At 41.8% G+C, this 18421-nt stretch overlaps 1 protein-coding gene across 7 annotated transcripts in view; it reads right to left on the reverse strand.

The window, feature by feature from the left end:
• Positions 1–18421, reverse strand: part of TBC1D4 (TBC1 domain family member 4) — a gene marked incomplete at both ends in the record, with an annotated part of 205081 nt that overhangs the window by 75603 nt on the left and 111057 nt on the right. For 6 of the 7 annotated variants that reach the window (XM_080690090.1, XM_080690089.1, XM_080690088.1 and 3 more), the window contains one exon: positions 1874–2398. The exons of the other annotated variant lie outside the window; for it this stretch is intronic. In XM_080690090.1, the coding sequence (XP_080546216.1) occupies positions 1874–2398 (525 nt within the window). The remainder of the gene's footprint in view (positions 1–1873; positions 2399–18421) is intronic. 7 annotated transcript variants of the gene reach the window in all.

Raw genomic sequence — 18421 nt, forward strand, 5'->3', positions numbered from 1 at the left:
AAAGAAAAGGCAACCTTTATTCACTTCATGATCTTTAATAATATCAATTATAATCATGCCTTCTCCCAAATGGCTAACAAAATCATATAGGTATAATTGAACTAAGTTAAAAGTTTTTAAAAGTCATTCGGAAAAATTAATAGCAGAGACAGCGAAGAGCTAAAAAAAAAAAAAATCTGGTATCTTAAAGAAAAGTGAAAATTTAGCAAGATGCCTGTAATCCTTGTACTTGAGAGGCTGAGACAAGAGGTGGGTTGAATCCCCAGTACCAAAAAAAAGGAAAGAAAGAAAGAAGAAAACTCAACATATAGATCACTAAAGACCAGAAATACTTAAATTATATGCCTATAGTTAACAAAAAAGAAAAGAAATAAAAAGAAAAATACATAAACTTCTGATAAAGGAAATATTACACACTGAAACTATTTACCAAGATACTCTAAAGAATTTCTATCTTGGAGATTCTTTAAAACCTAAAAAGGGAATTTATTTGATTTTTTCTAAAAAACTAAAATGTTACAAGCTGAAGATTAACTAAAGACCCTCTGTAGGATTATGTTGTACATTAAGTTCTTTAAGTGGAATTTAACAATTTCTATATCCTGTATGACATTCAAAAATTACTTTTAATCCAGGCATGGTGGTACACACTTGTAATTCCAGCTTTTGAGAGGCTGAGACAGGATTGCAGTTCGAGGACAGCCCCAGCTACTTAGTGAAGCCCTTTGCAATTCAGTGAGACCCTGTTTCAAAATAAAGAATAAAAACAGGATTGGAGGTGTAGCTCAGAGGTAGAATGCTCCTGGGTTCAATCCCCAGTACCACAAAAAACAAAAACAAAAACAAAAACAAAATAATTACTTCTAAGACAGGTATAATGCTGCACACTTTTAATCTAGTACTGAGACAGGAGGCTGAGACAGGAGGATCTCAGGTTCATGGCTACTCTTAGCAATTTAGGTCCCCTGAAATTTAGTGAGACACTGTTTTAAAATTTTTTTTAAAATGTATGAATACAATGCACTAATAAAAAATTTTAAAAAATTAAAAATCAGACTGGGGCTGTAGCTTGGAGGTACAATGCCTCTGTGTCCAATCCCCAGTACCATAAAAAAAAAAAGAATTAAGAACTGTCTTTTACACTTATAATATAGTTTGCATCAAAATATTTAATAACTCATCCAGTAACTATCTGGCTAGTATTGCTTGTTTAGCCTCCTTTCCTGTCACACAGTAAATTGCTGTGCTCTTATCTGGAACACACTTATGAGTCTCTGGAACTTTCCTTTTTCTCTCTAGAAAAAGCTTTTTTCCCCATGACAAATCACAGTCTCATAGACTCACACTTTTAAATCCTTTATACAACTGTTTCTTTACAGTTACTTAAAAAAAAAAAAGAAATAAAAAAAGCACTTAAGGTTCAACTCAAGGTAAATGCTATACACCTCTACTATACCCCTTTTCTGTGTGTGTGTGTGTGTGTGTGTGTGTGTGTGTGTGTGTGTGTGTGTACAGGCGAACGCACGCCCATGTTTTGCACTCCTACAAATTAAACCCAGAAGCATTCTACCCCTGAGCTACACCCCTAGCCTATCTTTTTTTACTTTTTTTTTTTTTTTTTTTTTTTGAAACAGGGTCTCACTGAGTTGCTGAGGGCCTCACTAAGTTGCTAGGGCTGGCCTTAGCAACTGTGATTCTTGTCTAAGCCTCCCAAGTACTGGGATTACAGCCAATCACCACCGCTCCCCTTGAGCTCTTTCTCCAACTGCCTTCTCTGCTTTGAGGATGAACTCAAGGCTGGCTTCCTCGTGTGGCCACGGGGTGGCCAGGAGGAGGAGCTGGACGGCCAGCCGCAGCGCCCGGCTCGGGGTACCTGGAAGAGCATGGTGCGGTTCTGCTCGGCGTCCGAGGGCTGCACGTGGCTGGGCGCGCTGGCGTGCCTCCTCCGCGGCTGGGCCTTCAGGCTGTTCTCCTGGAGCTTCCTCTGCATGGCCCCGGTGACGCTGCTGCACCGAGCTCGAAACTCCTGCTGCTCTTCGAAGCCACAGTCTTCCAGGATGCGCTCGGGGAAGCCCAGCCGGGCGCTGGGCAGGGCGGGGTGGCCGTCCCCGCCGTCCTCGGCCTCCTCCTCCCGCAGGCAGTCTCCCGGGGCCTCGGGGGCCGGCCGCTCGTCCCCCTGCGGCGGCAGGCGCTGCTGCTCGAGCAGGCTGAACTTCTCGATGCAGTCGTCGATGAGGCTGGACGGCGCCTTCTTGTGGGTCACGGTCACCTTGCCGCGGTACAGGACCTCGAACTTCTGCGAGTTGTAGAAGGCGTCCTCGGCGTCTTTGCTGGGCTTGGCATCCTCCTTCATGGCAGCTTTCGATAGCTGTCGGATGCTGCTGATCACATCGGGAACCTGGGGAGGAAAGTTACATGTGTCCTTTCAGTGGAATATTCTGAGATGGTTTCTGTTGCCCTGGACCAGCTATTGGCACATGGAATCGATTTTCATTCTGTGTGTGTGTGTGTGTGTGTGTGTGTGTGTGTGTGTGTGTGTGTACTGGGAATGGAAGCCAGGGGCATTCTACCTCCGAGTACACCCCCAGCCTCTATTTTTTATTCTTTTTGAAACAGAATGCCACTGAGTTGCAGAGGGCCTCACTAAATAGTAGCTGAGGCTGTCTGCGAATCACGATCCTCCTGTCTCAACCTCCCGAATGCTGGGATTACAAGCATGTGCCACCACGCCTGGCTAAATTTTCATTCTAACTGATAGAAAGTAGTGATAACCCCTACACAAGATAGAGCATAAATTTAAATTACACAATCTGACATTAATGACTTCAAGATAACACTGAAATTTAATGAAAGTTCACGAAAATTCAAAATTTAATGCCAGCACTGTACTTCCCCGCTCTGAATTTATTAGTTTTCCCTAAACACAACAATGAGATTATAGAAATCACTAACTTTTTTTTTTTCTTTTTTGTACTGGGGATTGAAGCTAGGGACCCTCTACCACTGAACTACATCCATATCTGTTTTTATTTTTTATTTTGAAACAGGGTCTGGCTAAGTTTGTAAGGATCTTGCTGAGATGCCCAGGCTGGCCTCAAACCTGTGCTCCTCCTGTCTCAGCCTCCCCAAGTATCAGGATTACAGGTGAGCACTACCAATCCTGGCCACTGCCAACTTTTAAAATATCCTATCTTTTGATAATTCTTAAAAGTTGTAATAAACCTCCGCTAAAAGAAACCAGGGTTTCAAAACAATGTGGATAAAATAAGTTTTCTGGATAAAGACACTAAACCCAATCACCCTCATCAACATTAATCATCAAGGGAAGTGCAGTTAAACCACAGCCAAGCCAGGCATGGTGGCACATGCTTGTAATCCCAGGACTTGGGAGGCTGAGACAGGAGGATCACAGGTTTGAAGCCAGCTTCAGAGCTCTCAGCAACCTGGTGAGATCCATGTAGCCTGGAGGTAAAAAGCTACTGGGTTTCCTTCCCAGTGCCACAAAAGAAAATTAGGAATAAACACACACACACACCCAGACACTAGTACCGTTATCAGAATGCTAATGTCAAAAGACCATGTGCCACAGGATACGGAGCAACTGGAACGCTCGTACCCTGTTTACAGAGGGTAAAATGGTAGTTTAGTGGGCAGTAAGCACAGACCTGCCTCCCAACACACTGCTCTCATTCTACTCCTAGAGATCTTTCTAAGACCATAAAGCAGGTCCACACAAGAGCTTGCATGCAAAAAGTCACAGCAGCTCCTAACAGAACACCAAGACACTGGAAACAACCCCAACGTCCACCCAGAAGGGCATGCAAGAAGCAGATGTGTCACAAGCGCACGACAGGGAACACTCGTCACCTCTCTCCTGGTTTATTACAACAGCTTTGTATCTGGCTTCCCTCACCCCCTCCAACCTGCTCTCGAATGAGATCCTTCTTAAGTCTTTTACATGGAACCTTGTGCAACCAAAACAAACCATCCCAAATATGCCACGTTGGCATAGTGAGTATTTTGAGTTAAAAGTGCATGAATTAGCTGGGCGTGGTGGTGCATGCTTGTAATCCCAGCATTCAGGAGGCTGAGATCGGAGGATCGCAGTTTGCGGACAGCCTCAACTACTTAGTGAGGCCCTCTGCAACTCAGTAAGACCCGGTTTCAAAATAAAAGATAAAAAAATAGGGCAGGGGGTGTAGCTCGGAGGTCGAATATCCCTGGGTTCCATCCCCAAACCCACACACACACACAAAAAAAAGTGCATGAATTAACAGTAAATGCAAAAAGGGTGCTCTGACCCTCCGACCATCCTTTTCTTCCCCAAAGCAAGAAGAAACTCCCGACTCAAAGGTACCCTCCAGGAACCATGAGGAAGGTTCTTATCAGAAGAGATGGGAGTCACGGCCAAGAGAAACCTGACGAGGAGCCATGTTAAACTAGCCTATCTTCCCGGTCACTTTTCCATAGTTAACTGCTCTAGCCTAAACCCCTTTGTCTTGGCACCTTCCATAATTAACTGCTGTGTCTAACCTACTATAAAAATATTCACCCTGGCTGGGTTTGGTGGCATACACTGTAATCACAGTACTTGGGAGGCTGAAACGGGAGCGGCCCATTTCTCCAATAGCCTCAGCTACTTAGCTGAGGTAAAACCTGTTTCAAAATAAAGAATGAAAAATAAGGCCGGGGTTGTAGCTTGAAGGTGGAATGTTCCTGGGTTCCATCTCCATGTACGTGTAAAAACTACTGAATAGAGGGCATATGCTGTTCACCTGCTGATGACCCTAAGGGTGGAGGAGAAACTTTATCTCTCCTACATTACTCACTAATAAACCCTCCAATAGCTCCCTCTTCATAAAGAACAAAAAGAGATAACTCATTCTTAGTCTTCTAAGGGAACTCCTCTGTGTCTTTTCAAAAGAATTAAACTATAACGATAAATGCAAAGCCATCCTGGTTACAATTCACAATAGCCAAATTATGGAACCAATCTAGCTGCCTGTCAACTGACGGAGGGATAATGAAAATGTGAGATATATGCACAGAGGAGTTTTACTCAGGCATAAAGAAGAACAAAATCATGTCATTTGCAAGACAGTAAATGGAACTAGAGAATATTATGCCGAGATCAGCCAGATGCAGAAAGTCAAGGGTCATGTGTTTTCCCTCCTATGTGAAAGCTACAGAGAAAACAGGTAACAAAAAGGACTTGAGATAAATAAGGAGAAGTGAGAAAAGAAAAAAGTCTTGAAGGAAACAGTTCAAATTCTGTTCACATGTGAAGGAATCGCATCCAGCTCACTAACGTGTACGAGGAAGGAATGGGGAGCATAACGCGAAAGGAAATACACCGAGTGATGTGTGCACGTATGTCTGTATCACTTTTGCTCTCACTACATGTACAGGCACAATGCACCAATAAAAGTATTTTTTAAGTGGAAGATAAGATCCTTGTAGCATTCAGGTTGGCCCTTGTCAACCTCCTTCAGCACACACCGAGATTAAGTCTGCACTGTGGCTACACGTCCGCCCTGTGACCAGACGGTCAAGGTGGCGTTCATCTTTCACCCTCGCCTCTGACCTTGTTTGCTACTACAAATCCTTTCTGCCCACTCTGCTCCAGCCACAATGGCCTCCTTGCTAGTCCCGTAATGTGCCAGGCACCTTCCTATCTGAGTCTCTCAACTCCAAGCTCCCACCCCAGCCATAACCTTGTCTAAATCTGTGCTCTAAAGGCACCTCGCGAGACAGCAGCCCCAGGTGTCCCCCACCCCAGTGGACAGACGTTTACTCACACCACCAGATTTCTCCTGTATTCTTCCCCGCCTTATTGTTCGCCACTGGCCCCCGCCTCTCACATCCTGTATCGCTCGCTCTTATGTGAGAAAAAACAGAAGTTCTAAGAGGATGGTAAATACCGTTCTTATTTTTTTCTTCTATTACTTTTTTCCCTATTGTATGCAGGTCGAGAACTTAGAATAATTTCTGGTACATAGTATGTACTAGGATGCACACACACACACACACACACACACTCAGGCACGCATGCACGCACGCACACACATACACACACACCTTAAAACACTTTTTCAATAATTTTTCTTTGGAAAAAGTTGAAGATCATCTTATTCTCAGGGTTGCTTCAGATTGATATATATGGCATGTCTTGAAATCCTCTAGCACCCATTTTAAAAACAGAATTTCTTCTTCTTCTCTTTTGCATAGTTACTTGGGATACACTGCTGGAGCATTCTGTTTGAAATTTGCTGGAATTTCAGCAGTCCAGACTGAGAATTTCCTACAAAAGGATAAAGTCCTCATACTATCTTTTCAATGACTCTCCCTGAGCAATCTAACATATCTGAAGGACTAAGTCAGGCATTTGTGCTAATGTGTAACTAGCCATCTTAGCCCTCCGCCACTCTCTTCTTGCCTTGGTAAATGATTTACCATACCTGATGAGTGCCAAAGCTTTGAAGAGTGTGCAAGCTGACATTGAACCCTACAAAAAGGAAAAGATTTCTAGTGTGTTGAGCAGACCCTAAGAGGAAAAAAAATCTATTTTCTCTCACTAATTCCATTTCATTAAATGCTTTTTATCTGATTATTAACCCCAGTACTCCTAATTTTCTAAAAGTTTATCTATAGAGCGTAGTCAGAAATATTATGTGTGGATGTTTTTATCTTGTTACAACTATTTAAATTGTTTTAGGTGCTCTCTTAAGAGTTATATTCTATAATTGAGAACGCAAATAAAGTCTGTTCAACCTTCATTGTGTCAAGTCTTCTGAATCATTTGTCCTTTTTCTCTACTGTTAGACCTGTTGTAGGAAAACCTGATCAGTGGCTGAATTTGTATAGTTGCCTAAAACTCTTCTCTATAGCCAGAGGCAAAGGCTCAACCCTTGACTTTAATTCAGTGGATGACACAATTCATAAAAGCAAAGCTTATCATCTTGAACTCTGAACTGAGCAGGTTATATAATCTTCCAATAATTCAAGATGTTTAGACCATAAGACAGATTCTCTCAAGTTTAATACATTGTCCCAGGTTTGAGTCTCTGATGTTGCAGAGATTCTAACTGGGAAAATAATCTAGCAACAGTCAGCTGTTTATCCTGAAACACAACATAAAATTTAGCATTATCCAGCCCCTGAGTACTCACTCGAGCAGGGACAGACTGATACCAAAGGGCAGTAAAATATCCACGGGAGAAAAAAATGATCAGAGAACCACAAAAACCATTTTGAGGCTTAATTTTTAAGATACCATCAGAAACAATACATAAGAAATAAAATCTCCATCTAGTACTTCCATTTACATACTATTTTAGAATAAAAAATTCTCTCAGCACAGTGTTGACTGACATATTATCTGTACAACTATAAATACTGTCAAAAGAATGTGAATCATTTGCATATGTGTTGCACCTTTCCACCATCTTTTCCCTGTACCATAAGTTTATAAAGGAGAAAGACTGAGTTGTTTTTGTTTCTTGCCAGAGTTCTTCCAGGTAACCACTAAGAAAATGGTTATGTGCTCAGAAGAAACTGAATAAATATCATCATACAGAGGCAGACCTCTAGTAGCAAACAACCACCTGGAACTGATTTAAAGTTCTCCAGAACTGAAACAGGCTTAGTAAATTGCTGCTGGAGATTCAAGAGATCTGGCACCCAAGAAAATGGAAAGCCACGGCTCCTTACTCTGCTGATTGTTTGCCAAGGTAGGAGGAGACTGTGTTTCCAGAACGTCTCCCGTGCTGCTCTGGAGCACCTCGCTCTACACACTCTAGCTGTGCATTCCAGTTATTCATGTCTTAGCTACAAATAGCTCCAGAGCTCAGACTCTGCCTACAACCCACAGAGCCTAACTGGGATTTACAGCCAATTCAAGGCATGGTCTGTACTCTGTAGCGTCATTTAATTTTTAACGCAAAACAATAATGCTGAGCCGGGCATGGTGGTACACACTTGTAATCCCAGCATTTGGGAGGAGCAGACAAGGAGGATCGCAGTTCATGGACAGCCTCGGCTACTTAGTGAGGCCCTTTGCAACTCAGTGAGATCCTGTTTCAAACAAATAAAAAGCCTAAAAAATAGGGCTGGGTGTGTTGCTCAGAAGTATAATGCCCCTGGGTTCCATCCTCAAGACCACAATAAATAAATAAATAAATAAATAAATAAATAAATAAATAAAATAAACATTAAAAAAAATCCTGAAAAAGACTCCACCAATAGAGGCACTAGGAAGCTTCAAATTTCTATCCCCAGTTCTTCCAGTGTTTTGTTCAGTGCCTTTGGAAGAGGTGTTTTGCCTGTTTGGACCAGAATTTTTTCGAGAGCAACATGAAGAGGAAATTAGAGAGATGGTCAAAAAGATGTCATCTAGACCCAAATTCTTTTGAGTTCGTTTTTGGATCACTTTTAATATAAGAGTGGGGTCATATGCATTCAGAAGAAAGAAAATCAGTTTGTGAAGCAAGAAATGGTGTCAGTTGGGAGAACCATTCATTTTCATTAACACAATACTAATCGATTCGACAATAAAAAACACACCTTATTACAATTGCCTCATGGTGTTTAGAGAAAGCACAGTGCCACCTTTAGCTAGTACTTTGTCCTTCTATATATTTAGTGACCTCAGCACAAAAGCATTTAAATACAAGTATCAAGACTTAGACATTAAAGCAGTTCCTCACTCCAGACCAAAAACATGCTGGTAGGTTCCTTGATGTCGTGTTGTTTTTATCTTATTAATTATCACAATTATTTATCACACTCCAAGAGACTCACTGGCATGTTTAAAACTACATTTCACCCAACTTCAAAAGAAAACAAAGGTCTACAATCACCATACATAGATATTGAAAGGCTTAAGCAAACACTGGAGATAAATCTGGATAGTATAAAAAGCACTAAAAAGATACCTTTGACGAGAAAGCCCTCCGATCACTGGCGTCTTTTCACTAATAGCACCAAATATGCCAAGTTGGTATCATCTTCATTAGCAGTCCTTGGATGCCCTGAAGAGGTTCTCTTCTTTCTCAATAAGCCAGCAGCCGTTTCATTGTATTTATTAAAGTCCATATTATCGCTCAGCAGCCAATTATAAAACTTCCCCAGAGAAACCGTTATTGCTTCAAAAGTTAAGTATTTCCTGAGTCTGCAATCAGGAAACACACAGATTGTCCAGGTCTAAAGAGCAAAAGCTTTAGCTAACTTTAAAAAGAAGCACTTTAATTCTGATGACCACTGCCTTTCTTGTGCTGTTTAAATAATCCCAAGAGTCCAACACTTACTAATTGTGAAGATAAAAGGAGATTAATCCAGAATGTGATGTCTTTTTCCTCATGGAGTTCAGGTGAACATCAGTAAAAAAATGAAAAATTGTTACAAAATGAAAGTGAGAAAGTTTCCCAAAATATATTTAAACAAAAAAGGGAAGAAATTGGGTCAATCTTCCATAATTGATAGGAACTTAACTGCATGGATTATTATTAATCTTCTTATCATAATTGTAGTAGGCATAGCAAGATTTAGATAAGTGTAAAAAAGAAAAAAGAAAAGTCAGGGAAAGGATTATGGAACATTTCAAGTAAAGAAAAAATGCTTAATGCAAATATCAGTTTAAACTAGTCTCACACAAAGACAGTATAGAAAAGAAATACATGTGTTTTTGGAAGTAACAGATGCCTGTAGAGGACCCTTTAAGATTCTACCTTGTTTTAGAAATGATTAAGATTGCTGATCATCAGAAGTCAAAAATCAACAAATGCTGAAAAGGATGTGGGGAAAATGGAACTCTTTTATGCTGTTGGTAGGGTTGCAAACCAGTTCAGCCGCTATGGAGATCAGTGTGGAGATTGCTCAGAAATTTGAGAATGGATCCACCATATGATCCAGCTCTACCACTCCTGGGTATCTTTCCAAAGGGACTGAAATCAAGACAGTTTAGTAATATATGCATGCTGTCCATGTTCATAGCAGCACAATTCACAACAGCCAAGTTATGATACAACCTAGATGTCCATAAACAGACAAATGGATTACAAAATTGTGTGATATATGCACAGTGGAATTCTACTCAGCAATAAAGAACCAAATAATGTCATCTGCAGAAAATGGATGGATCTGGGGAACATTATGTTAAGTGAGATTAACCAGTCTCAGAAAGTGAAAGGTCATATGTTTTCTGTAGTATGCAGAAGCTAGGAAGTAATTGGGATATAAGGGGGACTTTTAATAAAGCAGGAGAAACTTCAGTGTAGCCAGAGAGGTGGTCTAGGGGAAGGGGAGAAGGAAGAGGGAGGATCAATAAGGAATTAATTCAATCGAAATAAGTACATACATAAACAAATAAATTTAAAAAAAACAGGTTTCAGGGGGAAAAAAAGAAACCATCAAGATTAGTTTTCAGACTGTCCAGGCAACATGGGAAAATATAGGGCATGAAGTAAAATTCAGCATTTTGAGAAGACTAATTTGATTGCTTATTTTAAAATATCATTTCTATTAGGAGTTTTAAAAATCTCATCTTCAAATACTGAAAAACGATGTAATGCTTACACATACCATGAAACAGTTTGTGAATATTAAGAAAACACTAGCCATTCTTAAGCATTTTTCCAGCCTCAAGAGCTTTGGGAACACCCACAGCCCACATTCTCATTTTTAAGATGAGACTGTCTGACTATCTCATTTTAACTTTTTTTCCTTAAAAAAAGGAAATTTGGGGGGAATTCTTTGTACTTTGCTTTATAAAATCTAAGTTATTATTTTAATTTTCCACAGTAAAATTAAATTTGAGTTTGACTGAATCTAGATTCAAAATAAACAAGAGTATCGCAATGACCTTAAAATCACAAATTCTACAACCGAAGGTGTCCTGGAGAAATCACTGGTCCCCTTCTATCTTGTTTTACAGATGTGGAAACCAACTGTTTACACCGAAAGTTCAACTAATAAAGAAGGAAATAATGAGATTAGGAGAGGCTAATGTATTGGGGGCCAAAGAAAGCAGAAGACAGTATCTTTGAGACTGAAACCAGAGTCATACCAGTGGCTTTGTTTTTGATCTCTGGGCTCTGAGCCATGACAGTTTCCTCTCAGGCCCAGCTTAAGCTCTTCGGGATCCTCAGCCACTTTCCTCCACAGCCATTTACTAAGGTCCACCTCCTCTCTAACTGCTGCTGCCTGGACACCCTCTGAGTCAGAACAAACAGAGGCAAGCTTCTTAAACCTTTCTGGTGAGCTCTCCCCTCTCATTCTGTCTTATTGCTCTCATCACTGGATTCCTTTTTTTTGGAAGATGGGACTTGTGTCTTTTTTACTCTACGGCCACTATCATTTTGACAAAGGGATCAGATATAAAATGTACAAGAGTAACTCACATGAAAAAATCTAGGGACTCCTATGACTGGATTAAGAGAATGAGCTCTCCTCAGAATTGACCCATGTTCTGGGCTGGAGATAAAGAGAAATGGAACAAGACAGAAGATGGGGTGGGTGGCAAGGGGTTGGAAGTTCAGGAGTAAACAAAGACAGCTGTATCCCAATTCCCTTTCAGAAGCAATGCCATTACTTTAAAGGGGAAGCACTCTGTCACATGGCATATTAGAAAAGCACATAAGATGGAATTAGAGGCCCTCAGTCCAAAGCCAAAACAAAACAAAGGGGAAACAGAAAAAGATAGTAACCAACGTAAATAGAATATCAGGAATTTTAGATAATGACATGTTCCGAGGAGGAAAAAAAAATAATGCAGGGAAGAGAAAAATTTGGAGTGTAGGCTATTTGGAAAAGAATTATTGCAACTGTAGAGAACTCTGTAAGATGATATGTGGGGGAAAATCTAAGATCAGCCAGACGGGAGTCCTACAAGCACATGGGGGAGGAACATTCCAGGCAGACAGAACAACAAATCCAAAGGCCCTAAAGCACACATCTCCCTGTTTAGGATACTGCAAGAAGCTTGGAGGTGAGCAGATTATAGACAAGGCAACTGCAGGGACACAGGAGATCAAAACCATCCAGGAAAGCCAGGTACAGTGGTGCACACCTGTAATCCCAGTACTTGGTAGTCTGAGACACAGGTTCATGGGAGGATCATCGGTTCAAGGCCAGTCTCAGCACCATAGAACATGACTCTTGGCAATGTATGGAGACCTTGTTTCAATTTTGCTGTTCATTTTTTTTAAAAGGGTAGGAAATGCAGGGCATGGTTGTAATCCCCTCGCTTGGGAGGCAGAGATAGGATCGTGCAGGTTCGAAGCCAGCCTTGCTGGCTTAAGAGACCCTGTTTCCAAATAAAATATTAAAAAAAAAAATAGGTCTGGGAGTATAGCCCAGAGATAGAAAGCCTCTGGGTTCCACCCCCAGTACTACAAAAAAAAAATAAAAAATAAAAAGGGGTGGGAAGTATTAATTCATAGGTAGAATGCCTCTGGGTTCAATCCCTAGTATCCACCATGCAAGGCTCTGAAGGGACTGTGGCTTCTACTCTTAGTAAGATAGAAAGCCACCAGGAGAGTACTGAGTAGATAAATGACATGACTTAAATTATGTTTTCAAAGAATCTCTTCGGCTACTGTGTAGGAAATGGAGGAAGTACAGCCAGTTTCTGGATATAGCGTGAAAGGCACAGACCACAAGCCGGGTGTGGTGACACATACCTGTAATTCTAATACTTAGGGGGCAGATACAGGAAGATAGTAGATTCAGGACCAACCTTAGCAATGTAACAAGACTCTCAGCAAACAAGTGAGAACCTGTTTCAAAAAATAATAAATAAAAACAGGTTGGGGTTGGAATGTGGAGATAGAATGCCCAAGTTCAATCTCTGGTCACACACACACACACACACACACACACACACACACACACACTACAGACAACACAATTTATTGATGGGCTGCCTGCCATGGGGTGAGTGTAGGAGAAGCCAGAAGGTCATGATGACTTCACGGGTTTTGGCCAGAGGAATTAGAAAAATGAAGCTGTGGACAAACAGGTCAAGGGAAGGAATAGCTGCAGTGATCAGGGGCTTAATCTTCAACATATTAATTTTTTGAGATGCTTATAGATATCCAAAGAGAGATGTCAGGAGGCCGTTAAATAAATGTGTCTGGAGCTCAAGGGAGGGATTGGGGCTAAGATAGAAAACTGGAAGTTATTAGCATTTATAGAGGGCTCTGAACGTCATGAGATGAGACGAGGGCATGCATGAGAGAAAGCAAGGGTGGCAGAAGCAGAGACAGAGAGAGCTTGGCAGAGAGAACCTCCCAGGACCAAGCCCTGGCACACGTAATGCTTACAGCTTGGAAGGTGAAAAGAAAGGAAAAAAACTGAGGGCCAAGCGTGGTGGCACATACCTGCAGTCCCAGTACTGGGAAGCTGAGACAAGAGGAACGCAGGTTCAAGGCCAGCCTTAGCAACTTAGTGAGATCCCGTTTCCTAATAAAAAAAAAATAAGCCAGGAATAGTGGCGTACACCAGTAATTCTAGCACTTGGGAGTCTGAGAGAGAAGGATCACAGGTTCGAGGCCAGCCTCAGCAACCTAGAGAGACCCTGTTGCAAAATAAAAAGGGCTGGGGATGTAGCTCAGAGGTAGAGCTTCTGTATTCATTCCTCAAGAACCAAAGAGAGAAAGAGACAGAGATAGAGAAAGAGAGAGAAAGACAAGGTAAAGCCAGCCGAGTGTGGTGGTATCCTGCCACCATGTACGAAGGGTTTCCAAGAACAGCACAAGTCATGTGAGGTCAGAGGTGGCTTTGGTGAGAGGTGTAGGTAGGGCTGAGTGCAAAATCCTCCTTGGTAGGTTCAAAAGAGATCTTCAAGAATAAAAGTCTCAAACTAAAGGAACAGACCACCTACTTACTAAGAGACCAGGTGGAGGAGCAGATGGATCAAAAGAGATCGTTTCAGAGCTGGAAGAGATGTCAGCTTCCAACAGAGAATGTCCCAGAGTGGCGTGAAGCTGACAATCTGTTGGAGAGGGCAGAGGTGTTGGAGCGATGGCCTCCATGGGCATGAGCCCATGACCTCAGCCAGGGCGGGATGGTTTAGCTGAAAGTGGAGGCAGAACGAGAAGGCTCGGATACAGGCAGGAGTGATGGCAGGACTTAGCGTTTCTCCTGTTTCCATGTCCTCTATGAAACAGAGGCATGCTCAGGAGCTGGGATGAAGATGGGGAGAAAGATGGCATAGTGTTAAACACAGAACGAGAAATTCAATTCAAGGAGAAATTCAATTCAAGGCTGACTGTGGGCTAAATTGTAGCGAAGTTGTCCCCAAAACCCTTGGGCTACCTTTTCTCAGCTCTCATGGGGCATCTGCAGTTTACTCTGAGGTCTAGCCAGAGATCTCAAATCTCCTAGGTGAGGCCAGGAATTAGGCTAGATGAAACGAAAGCATGTAAGCAAAACTGCTCCCCTGCCCAGGAGCTGACCTGTGTAAAAGAGTCAAGTATACATTTTGGACCCAAGCATGGGGCTGTATTTGGACCTGTAATTCCAATACTTGGGAGGTTGAAATAGAAGATCACAGGTTCACAGCTAGCCTCAGCAACTTAGCAAGGTCCTCAGCAACTCAGTGAGACCCTGTTTCAAAATAAAATAAGGATGGGAGTGTAATCAAACTAGATGATCTCAGGTTCAACCCCTAGTACCATAAAAAAGAATACATTTGGAAAAAGCGTGCATAGGCAAAACATCAATCTTCTATACCTGACTAATTTATGAATAGCACAGTTTGCTTGTAAAGTTTTTGTGTCAGCTGAAAAATATTTTTTATTTCTTTTCTTGGATATGGACGTGATTTATTTTAAAAAGGTGAAATAAGAAACAAAGTCATCAAAGCAAGAGCGTAAAACTGCTCATAAACATGTAATCAAGAAAGTTAATCTTATTTATAACTATAATGTCAGAAAAAGGACATCAAAATAAAATAACCTGAAATGTTATTCACTTATTTATGTTGGCACTGTTAAGATCCATGGTTTTATATTTTATGTGGGTTGTGTGGCGGGTGTGGGGGAGCGTATTGGGATTGAACACAGGAGTTACCTGAGCTTCACCCCAGCCCTTTTTATTTTGAAACAAGGTCACACTAGGTTGCCAGGACTCTCACTAAGTAGCTCAGGCAGGTCTTGAACCTGCAGTCCTCCTGTCTCGTGTTCCCATGTACTATAGTTATAGGTATACGCACCAACCCAGCTAGACCCATGGTTTTCAATGCAGCATATCCCTCTATCCAACCACAAAGCACCTACATTGTGAGATCAGCTTATTACCTCTCTATTGAATGAATGCTTTTTATTCATCAAATTAGTCCTATTATTTGGGTGTGTGTGTGTGTGTGTGTGTGTGTGTGTGTGTGTGTGTGTGTGTGATGCACTGCTGAGCATTGTCCAGGGCCTTGTACATGCTAGCCAATCTCTCTACCACTGAACTTAAATATACATATACACTGTATTTAAATATACAATTCAATACCATTTCTGTTGAACTAACACTAGAGGGAGCTTTCCCACGTAGACTAATTTTGGGTAAAAACAAAATTCAAAAATATATTTTATAAGCCCGGTGCGGTGGCGCATGCTTTTAATCTCAGCATTCAGGAGGCTGAGGCAGGAGGATCGCGATTCGCGGACAGCCTCAGCTGCTTAGTGAAGCTCTTTGCAACTCAGTCAGACCCTGTTTCAAAATAAAGAATAAAAAATAGGACTAGGGGTGTTACTCAGAGGTAGAATGCCCCTGTGTTCTATCCCCAGTACTGCCAAATATGTGTGTGTGTGTGTGTGTGTGTGTGTGTGTGTGTGTCTTATAATACTGAAAAATTCCATTGTTTATCAAATATTATTGCCACCACTCACATTTGGGGCTCAGAAAATTAGCCAAAGGCCAGCAAAATCCTGGAGTGATAACTAGTTAGACAAGCTTACAATAAAGATAATGTTAATAAAGTTAGACTAAAAAAAATAGCAAACTCAGGACTTGATATTTGATCTACTGAATGATTTCAAATATAACATAAAAAAGTCTCAGGTGGGCAAGGTGGTCACACACCTGTAATTCCAATACTTGTGAGGCAAGTTTGAGGACAGCCTCATCAAGCAGTGAGATTCTCAGAAACCTAGCAAGACTTTTTTCATTTTAAAAAATAAGGTCTTAGCCGGGCGTGGTGGTGCACGCTTTTAATCCCCATGCTTGAGAGACAGAGACAGGAGGATCGCGCAGGTTCGAAGCCAGCCGCACTGGCTTAAGAGACCCTGTTTCCAAATTTTAAAAAAGTATAAAAATAGGTCTGGGAGTGTAGCCCGGAGGTAAAAGGGTTTCCAGGAACCCCAGTACCACCAAAAAATAAAAATAAAAATTAAAAATTAAAAATAAGGTCTTGGTATCACGGTATATGGAAGTACAGGGCCATTTAAACAAAAATGCTAAAACTGGACAGTTATTAAGTAGTTTCGATCGTGAAAAGCCTGAACTCAAGAGGAGGGAAACTTTTGAGCATGGCTTGGTTGTGCAATGGACAAGCCGAGTCTTGGGAAAGAGACAAGGGAGGAAGGCTGAGCCCAGAGGGACGTAGACCACACAGGCTCTCGCTGAGATCAGGAGATAAAGCTGTAATATTATCGGGAAACACAAATGCCACACGTTTCTCAGAAACCTATTTTTGTCCTGGCCTTCCCTATTACTTCAGATATTTATACTACCACAACAGATTTTTCACGTTGCAAATGAAAATAATCCGACATTTCACAAACCTTGATTCCGAGACTTCGGTTACATGTAAACATTATCATTAATCACTACAGGTGCAGACATCTTCCTTCTTCAGAGAACTCCTCATGGCATCCCACCCAAGGACAAAAAAGAAGACACATGATGGCCTCTCTCCAAAACTAGACTGGGAGGAAGGGCAACCGCCAGACACCGGAGGGCTGGTCTCTGGCAGGACAGGTGCTTTGCCTGGATGAAGGAAGAGCGTTATGCTCCATGGAGTAACTACTCATCCTGGAGCTGTCTCCAATCCTCACAGTGGAACTAAACTCCTGGAAAAAAGAGTCTTGACAGAGTGCACCTGCTACAACTGCTCCGATGAATGGAAAATTAATACTGTGACCTCTTGATACTATGACCTCGTGCAGCAATATTGCCTTTTGGCTCCCATGCCTTCTTCCTGTTTGGGACTATAGCAAACATCACCTAGGAAAGGTTCTGATCAGAAAAGACAGCTTTGAGCCCAGAGTGGTGGTACACACTCGTAATCCCAGTACTTGGGAGGCTGTGACAGGAGGATCACATATTCAAAGCCAGCCTCAGCTACTTAGTGAGGCTCTCCGCAAATTAGTGAGGCTCTGTTTCAAAATAAAGAATAAAAGATAGGGTTGGAGATGTAGCTCAGAGGTAGAATGCCCCTGGTACAGACAGACAGACAGACAGACAGACAGACAGACAGACAGGAGAGTATAAGAGAGAAAAGAAAGAAGACTGGAAGAAAAGACGGAAGAACGGACAGGAAGGAAGGACAGCTTTGGGAGCTTGCATTGCTGTGGACAGGTATCTTCCTTTGTTCATTACATATATTACATATCAAAGCTCCCTTCCTAACTTTCTCTTGTGCTTTCTGGTCAAATGACACCAAAACAAAGTGTATTGCAATTGTGACTCAAGTAATATGATTTTCCTGTCATCTTTTTTTTTTTTTTTGGTTTTTGTACTGGGGATTGAACCTGGGGACATCGTGCCTCTGAGCTACACCCTCAGCCCTTTGTATCTTCTATTTTTAAAAAGAGCCTTCTTAAGCCAGGCATGGTGGTGCAGTTATAATCCCAGTACTTGGGAGGTTGTGACGGGAGGATCCCATTTTCGTGGCCAGCCTCAGATACTCATTTGAGGCCTTCCACAACTTAATGAGGCCCTGTTTTCAAATAAAGAATAAAAAATAAAAATGCGGGTAAACCTTGTAGGGAGAAGGCCCCTGGGTTCAATTTCCAGTGCTGAAAATAAAAAAAAGGGTCTTGCTAAGCTGCTGAGGCCAGACTGAAACCTGTGATCTTCCTCCTCAGCCTCCCAAGTACTAGGATTACAGGCATGCACCACCATGGACCTAGCTATTGTCATCTTTATTGCAGAAAACAATAAAAAGCTTGAGACTTCAGGGTCTTGGGGTGGGGGGAATATTCCTATGCATCTCACAGATACCAGCTTTGAAACCAGATTAATGAATATAGTTCATAGAGCCACAAGCAATAAACCCCCACCACCACTGAGGTCCCTGCAATGTCACCATATTGCTAGAAAGCCATGGGAAGAGGTGTCAAGATTATCTGCCTCGCTCACGCCTGGCATTTGTACGCAAGCCCTTTGCACAGAGATCTCCTCTTCCCTCAACAAAACTTGATCCCATGAC

The sequence above is a fragment of the Muscardinus avellanarius genome (assembly GCF_963383645.1).
Source record: "Muscardinus avellanarius genome assembly, chromosome: 2".
In the NCBI taxonomy this organism is placed as follows: Eukaryota; Metazoa; Chordata; class Mammalia; order Rodentia; family Gliridae; genus Muscardinus; species Muscardinus avellanarius.